The sequence below is a fragment of the Oncorhynchus tshawytscha genome, linkage group LG01, assembly GCF_018296145.1.
Source record: "Oncorhynchus tshawytscha isolate Ot180627B linkage group LG01, Otsh_v2.0, whole genome shotgun sequence".
NCBI classification, from domain to species: Eukaryota; Metazoa; Chordata; class Actinopteri; order Salmoniformes; family Salmonidae; genus Oncorhynchus; species Oncorhynchus tshawytscha.
This window is the reverse complement of record NC_056429.1, coordinates 74,484,289-74,496,090: the sequence shown is the minus strand read 5'-3', so window position 1 is coordinate 74,496,090 and position 11,802 is coordinate 74,484,289. Positions and strand designations below refer to the sequence as shown.

Below are 11,802 nucleotides of genomic sequence, written 5' to 3'. Positions count from 1 at the left end.
TGAGGCCATAAAAATATATTATTATGGTTTTTGAACGCTTTGTTTACAAGCATGAAAGCTGCACTTGCAGTTTATGGTTGACGCACCGTTTCATAACGAGTTGATAACAAGTGAATGCATCCAACTGTTATTTAAGCCTTCACAACTGGTAATTGCCACCTTCTCACTTGCTTATAAATGCAGCATTAGACATCTAGGAGGTTGGGCAGGGAAAGCGCCAATCGCGAGTCTCTATTCCAAGTGGGCGTGTTTTTACGCGGAAAGACGACACTGTTTTGTTTGAAAGCTTGCGGTAGGCCAGAATCAGCAGCGTTGAGACGACAGCGTAGAAATAACTCGTCTGAGTCCCTCGTCCCTGGCTCTTATCTGTCCATTCGCCGACGCTTGTTAAACCCCACATCCCACTTTGGGATGGACGAAACGAGCCCCCTCGTCTCCCCTCTCCCGGACTCCATAGATTACAACTATTGCCAGAGCGAAGCCACCAATCCGAGAACGCCGGGTTCTGCTGTGCGAGTGTCGGCTGGGAGCCCGGGACGCAACCGTGAGAGACAGCCGCTTCTGGACCGGGACAGAGGGAATTCTCCGCGGGATCCACACAGGAATGAGTTTCCGGACGACCCGGAGTTTAGGGAGATCGTGAGGAAAGCAGAACAAGCCATAGAAGAAGAAATATTTCCAGAGAGGATCTGCCAAGGATCCAGTGGTAGCTACTTCGTCAAAGACTCTCAAGGGGTGAGACAGACAAGCTTCTATGGTTTTTCTTTCTAGAGGGGAGAGGGAGAGATGTAAAAAACACAGTCCGATAAACAGGGAGGGAGACGAATAGGGAGAGGATGCCATCTCTCATGTTTGAAAATGTCCTTTGTTTTCAAGTAAATCATATAATTCAGTTTCATGCAGCAACAACATCACATGATTTTGCTTACTGTCTGTCTGCTCTGGCAACCTGCTGTTGCTGATTCTAGCCCTGACTGTGCAGTGATGTCATCATGTTCTGTATTGAGTTCCAGCATGTATCTGCAGTGTTGATTTTTGAGTTGAGGTGAGCATTTTTCACATTGTGGCTTGTTTCTAGCCATGGTAGACCTTGCCGTATAGTAGATCGGTGTGTATATATATATATATAACGTGATGTAAAGTGTTCCCATGTTTTATGAGCTGAAATGTACAATTTTCTCAAATGTTGTGACCAAATATGTTTACATCTGTTAGTGAGCATTTCTCCTTTGCCAAGATAATCCATCCACCTGACAGGTGTGGCATATCAAGAAGCTGATTCAACAGCATGGACATTACACCGGTGCACTTTGTGCTGGGGACAATAAAAGGCCACTCAACTGCAGTTTTGTCACACAACACAATGCCACAGATGTCTCAAGTTTTGAGGGAGTGTGCAATTGGCATGCTGACTGCAGTTATGTCCACCAGAGCTGTTGCCAGAATTTAATGTTAATTTCTCTACCATAAGCCGCCTCCAATGTGTCATTTTAGAGAATTTGGCAGTACATCCATCTGGCCCCACAAACACAGACCACGTGTAACCACGCCATCCCAGGACCTCCACATCCAGCATCTTTACCTGCGGGATCGTCTGAGACCAGCCACCCGGTCAGCTGATGGAACTGGCTGTGCACAATCAAAGAGTTTCTGCACAAACTGTCAGAAACAGTCTCGGGGAAGATCATCTGTGTGCTCCTCGTCCTCATCCGGGTCTTGACCTGACTGCAGTTCAACATCGTATCTGACTTCAGTGGGCAAATGCTCACCTTCGATGGCCACTGGCAAGCTTGAGAAGTGTGGTCTTCACCGATGAATCCTGGTTTCAACTGTACTGGGCAGATGGCATATGCATGACGTTGTGTGGGTGAGTGGCTTCCTGATGTCAACGTTGTGAACAGTGTGCCCCGTGGTGGTGGGGTTATGGTATGAGCAGGAATAAGCTACAGTCAATTAACACAATTGCATTTTATCGATGGTAATTTGAATGCACAGAGATACCTTGATGAGATTCTGAGGCCCATTGTCGTGCCATTCATCACCTCATGTTTCAGCATGACAATGCAGAGCCCCATGTCACTGTACACAATTGCTGGGTGCTGAAAAAGTACCAGTTCTTTCATGGCCTGCATACTCACTAGACATGTTACCCGTAGAGCATGTTGATCCAGAGCATCCCAAATGTGTACTCCAGTGTGTTCCATTTCCCACCAATATCCAGCAACTTCACACAGCAATTGAAAAGGAGTGGGACAACAGCCTGATCAACTCTACGAGAAGGAGATGTGTCGCGCTGCATGAGGCAAATGGTCACACCAGATACTGACTGGTTTCCTAATCCACACCCCTATCTTTTTTTTAAGGTATCTGTGACCAACCAACGCATATCTGTATTCCCAGTCATGTGAAATCCATAGATAAGGGCCTGATTAAATGTATTTACATTGACTGATTTCTTCATATGAACTGGAACTGTAAAACCTTTGAAATTGTTTCTTGTTGCATTTGATATTTTTGTTCAGTGTAGTTCAACCATGCTAGGCTGGGGGTGTGACAAGGCGGCATCTCAAAGCCCAGGGTCATTGGCAGTCAGGCTAGGAAAAACAAATCTGTGGGCTGCCAGCCCTGCATAATGCATAGAATAGAAAGAAGTTGCCCCCAGACACTGGTCTAAGGATAGAGACATTGTAAGATCCTAGACGTGCCTTTGGGCAACTTCTAACACAAGTGTGGTGCAAAGTGCACACAGGCCCAATCTCTGAGATTAGCTGTCACTATCAGTTCTCAGGCCTAAAACAATTGTAATTTGCTGCCATTCCTGTATCGAAAAGGTTGAGATATCCTGTTATACAGCTTGTTAGTTCCTTTTTAAATGAAGCAGGCTGGGAGAGAATTGTACAGACATTCTATGCATTGTTCACATGTAAGTAAGATTAACCCTAGACCTGTCAGTCTTTTTTAGAACCCATAGAAAATCAATTTAGCTTACTCTGTGTGTTTGGGTACCATGTAGGCTACTATCTGTGTGAAGATGTCGTAACTCAGGAGAGGTCATGTATTAGCAATCTGAATGGCTAAAGGTAGAAGTCTCCATTTTCTCTCCAGAGGTATGCCTAGTAATAAGCATCCTCACACTCTCTAAAGATGGCCACTTCATTTCCATTTCCTAGCCTCTCTCTCTCTCCTCTCTCCTCTCCACATGCTCAATTAACACAGTTCTGTTACTCTCCTATGGACCAGTGAACTATTAAAGGCAACAGATATAACCTTCTATCCAGGCACTGTCTCAGCCAAGGTTACATAGGCTGCGTTCCAGGGTGTCTTTACTGCAGTCATGGGACAAAACAATACCATGATTCTTTTGGGGGATTTTCACAAAATGTAATCTGAGGAAGGATTATTGACATCTGTATTTTACAGTATAATTGAGAAATCATTTGGAATATTTCTGACATTTTTGCCTTTATCCAGGCGTCCTTTAACATAATGTTTCCTCTGGGTAAATCCATTGGAATTCAATTACTTTTTGACAGCATTTTTTATTTATTTAGACAACTTTCCATACATGTTTTCCAATGGAAGAAGTAGTTAGAAAGTTACTGTTTGGGCCTGAATGCCAAAACATTAAAGTTGACCCATTTTGCATACCCCAACATAGCATGAGACATACTTTTGGCCATGTAGCGTATGTGGACACCCCTTCAAATGAGTAGATTTGGCTATTTCAGCCACACCCTTTGCTGACAGGTGTATAAAATTGAACACACAGCCATGCAATCTCCATAGACAAACATTAGCAGTAGAATGGCCTTACTGAAGATCTCAGTGGCTTTCAACGTGGCACCATCAAAGGATGCAACCTTTCCAACAAGTTAGTTCATTAAATGTGTAAAGCTTGTCGCCATTGTACTCTGGAGCAGTGGAAACATGTTCTCTGGAGTGATGAATCACACTTCACCATCTGGCAGTCAGACAGAGGAATTTTGGTTTGGCGAATGCTACCTGCCCGACTGCATAGTGCCAACTGTAAAGTTTGGTGGAGGAGGAATAATGGTCTGGGGCTGTTTTTCATGGTTCGGGCCTGGCCCCTTAATTTCAGTGAAGGAAAATATTAACGCTACAGCATACATTGATATTCTAGACAATTCCGTGCTTCCAACTTTGGCAACAGTTTGGGGAAGGCCCTTTCCTGTTTCAGCATGACAATGCCCCCGTGCACTGAGAGGTCCATAGAGAAATGATTTGTCGATATTGTTGTGGAAGAAATTGACTGGCCTGCACAGAGCCTTGACTTCAACTCCATCGAACACCTTTGGGATGAATTGGAATGCCGACTGAGAGCCAGGGCTAATTGCCCAACAACAGTGCCCGACCTCACTGAAGCTCTTGTGGCTGAATGGATGCAAGTCCCCGTAGCATTGTTCCAACATCCAGTGGAAAGCCTTTCCAGAAGGGTGGAGACTGTTATCGCAGCAAAGGGGAGACCAACTCCGTATTAATGCCCATGATTTTAGGATGAGATATTCGACGAGCAGGTGTCCACATACAACAGTGTTGTCAACAAAAGTTATTTATTGAAAAATAAGTTTCAAATCACAATGTCATTTTTAAACCTTCAATGATCTAAAAACACGTAATGTTTCTTCCATATTCGCATATGTTGTAGCTCAGATCCTATTTCACATCATCTGAGGTTTTTGTGTTGTGCCCGCCATCGGTTGAGACAGCATGCTACTGAAATGACACCAACCCTGTATTCAATCATAGAAATATAGATTTCATAGACTGGACCTACCCCTTCAGAAGACTGAAATTTAGCTAGTACACCATTGACATAAAAAACAAACATGTTTACTTATAATTACTACCACAAAGATGACCGCCAGTCTACCCGCTGTCGAATGTCAACTTAAATGGTCATGGAACGTTAACGGATTTGCGCTTTGACTCAGATTTGTTACTTTTTAAAATGTATGCCAAACAATAAACATTGATTCCCAAGTTTAACAAACCGTACAAGGAATCTATTTGCCTAGACTGATTTTCGTTTGAACTGTCAGTCAAACTTTGAAATTGTTGCATTTATATTTTTGTTCAGTATAGTAAATGGAAAGGTGGTAGGTGCCAGTATGAGCCGGGAGAAGTGACATTAACTGGAAAGAGTGAGAGGGAGGGGTTGTCCAGACTGTTTTCAGTCTTGCTTTGACCACCAGACAACAGAAATAGAAAAAAAAACATTATGAGTGGAACATAACGATATGCTTGTGGAAGGGAGGACTGTAGCAGGTGACCCAATTGTGATTTCCAAATCTGCCAAAACTCCAACTTCAAATTATTTAATTCTCAGTTATGCTTTAAGTTATGTCAACAATCCTTCCTCCAAAGGACCATTCTATGGATTAAATCTTGTTCATGAGGAATCACTCATATGAAGTGGAGGCGAGATGGACTGACACTTTTTCGTGTTGAGGTAGCTCTGCCTGCTGCTACACAAATCAGTGTCTCCCTCGGCCCAAGAGGGAATTTACTCTTTGTCTAATAGTTTAGCATCTCTGGAACCACAATGCCTTAACACTTATCCAGGTGTTGTGAGATCGGATCATCTGACACAGACAGCGAGACTACATTTAAGACTACCTGGAACGTGCCCATAGAATAAAAAGCTAGCCACAGTCTCTGTACTTAGCCTCCTGTGCTTCTCCTTCCACAGTCAATCATGTGAGGAAACTTAAGTTAATCTGATTGACTTTAATGGGTTGCGAAACCATTCTCATTCCAGCTCGTTAGCCCCAGGCTGCAGGTTCTGTTGTACCATGAATCACCCTCTGATGGCAGATGTTGTGTGATGTCACTTCCTCTGACATCACCACTCACATTTGATGTATTAAGGACTGAGGGGACTGAGTCATGGTTAGAAGAATGACATGGTAGACATTGCCTGTAGGCACAGATCAAGGGTCAGATTTTCATTCCTTCACCGTAAACTTAACCATTTACAGGGAAAATGCTAGAAAAATCTTAAGATCAGTGTCTGTTTGACACTCTGGGTCATCAGCAGGCCTCAGGTAATCAGTGAAGCACAGGCAGTATTTTGATACCTAGGTTTCTATCAAGCAAATGCTTTGTTTATCATATGATCCTCCTGAGCAGTCTTTGTACACAGTAACAGTGTGCCTGAACCAACATTAGATTGTCGTGAAGATTTGGGTTAATCTAAAAATAGTAGATGAGCCACTGTGCTCTGTCCAACTTTGTACTGCTGTAAAACTGTAGTGTGGTTTCAGATGAGATTGTATTTTATTGTGCAAAAAAATCTAATATTTCATAGCTATAGGATAATGTTAGGTGCGTTTTACTCTCTCTCTTACGCTACAAATAAAGAATATTAATTGCGTGTAACAAATACCAGTAATAATAATCTGTCTGTGTGTAGAAAGTCATTGGTGTGTTCAAGCCTAAGACTGAGGAGCCGTACGGTCAGCTGAACCCAAAGTGGACCAAGTGGCTCCAGAAGTTGTGTTGTCCCTGTTGCTTCGGACGGGACTGTCTGGTCCTGAACCAGGGCTATCTGTCTGAGGCCGGGGCCAGTCTGGTCGACCAAAAACTAGAGCTCAATATTGTGCCCCGGACCAAGGTAAGAAGGGTTACAGGCAGACAGAGTTGGGATGATAAACCGACAATTATCTACACCGAACAAACCAACAATTTATCAATGATAACGCAGTCAAGTAGCCTTGACTAGAGGAATGTAAAGTTTGAAATGAAGTATGCCTAAGTTTGCTCATATGGGTTATTGCTCACAGGACAATAATACCATTCAAAGTAGTAGGAATAGTTTTAAGGGTAATATAAACAAGTAACTGGTGCTTATTCATTTCATAAGTATCGTTCAATGTATCGTTATCTTGATAATTCAGGCAATTTATTGTGATATGGATTTTTGTCCATATCGCCCAGTTCTAGCAGACACACACACACACACACACACACACACACACACAGGGGTATGCACTGATAATTGACTGATCTCTCTGACTCTTATCTTATCTCTACCACCTCCCTCCCTCTCACCACCATCTCTTTCTCTCTCTCTCTTTTCTAGGTGGTGTACCTGGCCAGTGATACGTTTAACTACAATGCTATAGACCGAGTCAAGTCTCGGGGAAAGAGGCTAGCTCTGGAGAAAGTTCCCAAAGTGGGACAGCGCTTCCACAGAATAGGCCTCCCTCCTAAGGTAGGTACAACTTCTGCCTAGGGTTCAGAACCTACAACTGGGTCCTGTTCATTAGGCATGAAACTGGAGAAAGCGGTCCGAAACAGTAAAGTACTACCTGAACTTGTCCAATAAGAAACACTCATTTAGTTTTCCATTCTACAATGTTTAGAAATGTTTTGCTACAGTGTTTTAATGAACACGACCTTGTGATAGGGTGATTTCTGTCTCTGCTTTAAAGTTTAGACAGCACTTCATGCCTCATGTAGTGTTGACTAATTCAACCAATCAACGGCTCAACGGCTAATTGAATCAGGTGTGTTAGTGCTGGATTAGAAAAAAAGTCCTGCACCCTCCATGGGTCCCTAGGACCAGAGTTGAAGAACACTGCCCTGAAAGTAAATACTATTGTAACACTTAAACCCTGCAGGTGTAATAATTTAAAACTTCTTATAAGCATGTATGATCCTTTATAATGTCTTAGAATAATGCTTATACATAAAACATTTCACACATGACTCAGGTGGGATCATTCCAGTTGTTTGTGGAGGGCTACAAAGACGCAGACTATTGGCTGAGAAGGTTTGAGGTGGAGCCTCTTCCAGAGAACACCAATCGGCAGCTGCAACTTCAGTTTGAGAGACTGGTGGTCCTCGATTACATAATCAGGAACACAGGTGTGTGTGCGTGCACAGAGGAACTGGTGGTTCTGTATTTCATCATCAGGAACAAAGGCATGTGTGTTTGTGGTGGGGAGGATGTATGACTGAATTTGATTTATTGTTGCTTAATGATGATGCTGTTGATGCTTGCAGATCGGGGGAACGACAACTGGCTGTTAAAATACGACTGTTCAATGGACACGGAAGGGAAACGGGTGAGTAGACGTATAAAACATTATTTAAACCTAGAGATTTCAATCTGCCGCATTACTTTTATAGGAACCTCCATTTTTTTAAAATATATTTTTAAATGGTAAACTAGAATGTCACATTTCATATCCTTCTGTCTGTTTGTGTAGGACACAGACTGGGTGGTGGTAAAGGAGCCTATCATCAGACTGGCAGCCATAGACAATGGCTTGGCCTTCCCAATCAAACACCCTGACTCCTGGAGAGCCTGTGAGTCTCTCTCTCTCTCTCTCTCTCTCTCTCACTCTCTCACTCTCTCTCACACACAAAACGACTTTATTCCTCCTCTGTGTAGATCCATTCTACTGGGTGTGGCTGTCCCAGGCTAAGGTTCCTTTCTCTCAGGAGATTAGGGACTTGGTTCTGCCCAAACTGGCTGACCCCAACTTCATCAAAGACCTGGAGGAAGACCTCTACGAACTCTTTAAGGTTAGCAGGGGGTTTAATTTGCCTGGTCACAGATCTGTTTGTGCAGTTCTACCAATTCCTATGGACAGCACAAACATACAGTGGGGCAAAAAAGTATTTAGTCAGCCACCAATTGTGCAAGTTCTGCCACTTAAAAAGATGAGGCCTGTAATTTTCATCATAGGTACAGCAGGTAGCCTAGTGGTTCGAGTGTTGGACTAGTAACCGGAAGGTTGCAAGTTCAAACCCCCGAGCTGACAAGGTACAAATCTGTCGTTCTGCCCCTGAACAGGCAGTTAACCCACTGTTCCTAGGCCGTCATTGAAAATAAGAATTTGTTCTTAACTGACTTGCCTAGTTAAATAAAGGTTAAATAAATAAAAATTGTAGGATTTTTTTAATGAATTTATTTGCAAATTATGGTGGAAAATAGGTATTTGGTCACCTACAAACAAGCAAGATTTCTGGCTCTCATAGACCTGTAACTTATTCTTTAAGAGGCTCCTCTGTCCTCCACTCGTTACCTGTATCAATGGCACCTGTTTGAACCTGTTATCAGTATAAAAGACACCTGTCCACAACCTCAAACAGTCACACTCCAAACTCCACTATGGCCAAGACCAAAGAGCTGTCAAAGGACACCAGAAACAAAATTGTAGACCTGCACCAGGCTGGGAAGACTGAATCTGCAATAGGTAAGCAGCTTGGTTTGAAGAAATCAACTGTGGGAGCAATTATTAGGAAATGGAAGACATACAAGACCACTGATAATCTCCCTCAATCTGGGGCTCCACGCAAGATCTCACCCCGTGGGGTCAAAATGATCACAAGAACGATGAGCAAAAATCCCAGAACCACACGGGGGCACCTAGTGAATGACCTGCAGAGAGCTGGGACCAAAGCCTACCATCAGTAACACACTACGCCACCAGGGACTCAAATCCTGCAGTGCCAGACGTCTCCCCCTGCTTAAGCCAGTACATGTCCAGGCCCGTCTGAAGTTTGCTAGAGAGCATTTGGATGATCCAGAAGAAGATTGGGAGAATGCCATATGGTCAGATGAAACCAAAATAAACTTTTTGGTAAAAACTGAACTCGTCGTTGTTTGGAGGACAAAGAATGCTGAGTTGCATCCAAATAACACCATACCTACTGTGAAGCATGGGGTGGAAACATCATGCTTTGGGGCTGTTTTTCTGCAAAGGGACCAGGACGACTGATCCCTGTAAAGGAAAGAATGAATGGGGCCATGTATCATGAGATTTTGAGTGAAAACCTCCTTCCATCAGCAAGGGCATTGAAAATGAACGTGGCTGGGTCTTTCAGCATGACAATGATCCCAAACACACCGCCTGGGCAACGAAGGAGTGGCTTCGTAAGAAGCATTGCAAGGTCCTGGAGTGGCCTAGCCAGTCTCCAGATCTCAACCCCATAGAAAATCTTTGGAGGGAGTTGAAAGTACTTGTTGCCCAGCAACAGCCCCAAAACATCACTGCTCTAGAGGAGATCTGCATGGAGGAATGGGCCAAAATACCAGCAACAGTGTGTGAAAACCTTGTGAAGACTTACAGAAAACGTTTGACCTCTGTCATTGCCAACAAAGGGTATATAACAAAGTATTGAGAAACTTTTGGTGTTGACCAAATACTTATTTTCCACCATAATTTGCAAATAAATTCATTAAAAATCCTACAATGTGATTTTCTGGATTTTTGTCTTCTCATTTTGTCTGTCATTGTTGAAGTGTATCTATGATGAAAATTACAGGCCTCATCTTTTTAAGTGGGAGAACTTGCACAATTGGTGGCTGACTAAATACTTTTTTGCCCCACTGTATCTGGGACCAAGGTTTTTTTTATGGCCTTTTAACGTCACAACAAAGTTATATTCTACTCTATTCTGTCATCCTCACAGCACTGAATGAATCATTGAAGTTGTTGTGTGTATCCTACAGAAGGATCCAGGTTTTGACAGAGGGCAGTTTCACAAACAGATAGCTGTGATGAGGGGACAGGTGAGTTGGAGGAATACCTGGACAGTGTCAGTATTTGTCTTTATATTGTCAGACTGTTACCCTGAGTGTGTGAAATTGTACGTGTGGGCATGTGTGTATGCTAAGTTGTGCTGAAGCTCTGTATGTTTCTGTCACCAGAACTTGATTATGTAAGTCTGTCTGTTTGTGTAAACCTATGCTGAAACTCTGTCTCTACCACCAGATCCTGAACCTGAGCCAGGCCTTGAAGGAGAGTAGGACCCCGCTACACCTGGTTCAGATGCCCCCAGTCATAGTGGAGACAGCCAGAGCACCACAGAGAGCCAACAGTGAGTCCTACACACAGAGCTTCCAGAGCAGGAAACCCTTCTTTACCTGGTGGTAGAGGAGAGGAGGCCAAGTAGAAGAGGAGGCAAGAGGGGGAGTGAAGGAGACTCAGGAGGGAGGAAGAATGAATATGGTAGGATCAGAAAGAAGAAGAGGGGGGAGGAAGATGAGAAAGGGAGAATTGATAGGAGGAATGAACCAGATTGAGAGACTGAAGAGTAGAGAGACAAAGGCCAAGTAGAAGGGTATAAAAGGAGAGAAAGAGGAGGAGAAGAGCTTCGTCCAAAAACCTCTGCCGTAGTCCTGTTTCATCAGCCTGTAAAGCTCTTCCCCTCTCCCGCTCCATAGCCAATAGGGAGCCAGGTATGTTTACACTTTCCCTGGAATCCATCACATTCACAGTTGTGCTTTAACTACAGACATTCACCAGAAAGATGGGAGGGTGGAGAAAGAGAGATGGAGGAGTTACATTGAGTAAAGAGATTAGTTTGTCAATATTCAGAATATTCAGAATGGGGGGGAGAAGAGAAGTATGGTATATTAAGACAGTTGGGTAGCCCTACACTGGTAGCTGGCTGAAATATGATTATAGAGACCAAAAACTGTGAAAGGCTCCAACTATAGTAGAGGTTCCCAATTGATGGTTCTATGGTAGCATTCTCCTTCAGTGACATAATGTACAAAATGTCAATATATGGTAGTCCAATCAAATCCATCCAAGTGCACAGAAAAAGTTTTTACCTAAGGCTAAACATTTCAGCCCCAACTCTTCATTTTCCTTACCAAGTTACAGATTTAGTAGCATCTCTTATGGAAGTACGGCATTACCATGGCTTGTAGCTAGCAAGCAGATAAGAAGTCAAGTGTCCTGACATTTGGTTTGCAAAATTCCAGTAACTTTCCCAAAATCCTAGGTTTTCCAGAAATCCTGGTTGGAGAATTACAGATTC

The 11,802-nt window shown here is 43.3% G+C and overlaps 1 protein-coding gene across 1 annotated transcript; it reads left to right on the top strand.

The window, feature by feature from the left end:
• The first annotated feature begins 218 nt into the window (after positions 1 to 218).
• LOC112256645 (phosphatidylinositol 4-kinase type 2-alpha) lies at positions 219 to 11,367 on the top strand. The gene is made up of 9 exons (XM_024430042.2): positions 219 to 735; positions 6,434 to 6,634; positions 7,103 to 7,234; positions 7,737 to 7,890; positions 8,029 to 8,090; positions 8,235 to 8,334; positions 8,420 to 8,553; positions 10,487 to 10,546; positions 10,749 to 11,367. The coding sequence occupies exons 1-9, from the start codon at positions 412 to 414 to the stop codon at positions 10,908 to 10,910; spliced, it is 1,329 nt and encodes a 442-aa protein (XP_024285810.2). The 5' UTR covers positions 219 to 411; the 3' UTR covers positions 10,911 to 11,367.
• Positions 11,368 to 11,802: the final 435 nt, after the last annotated feature.

Coding starts and splice junctions, on each gene's coding strand:
- LOC112256645 (XM_024430042.2), top strand. CDS start 412: ATGGACGAAACGAGCCCCCTCGTCTCCCCTCTCCCGGACTCCATAGAT. Junction 8,554..10,486: donor ACCTCTACGAACTCTTTAAG/GTTAGCAGGGGG, acceptor TGTATCCTACAG/AAGGATCCAGGTTTTGACAG. Junction 10,547..10,748: donor TAGCTGTGATGAGGGGACAG/GTGAGTTGGAGG, acceptor CTCTACCACCAG/ATCCTGAACCTGAGCCAGGC.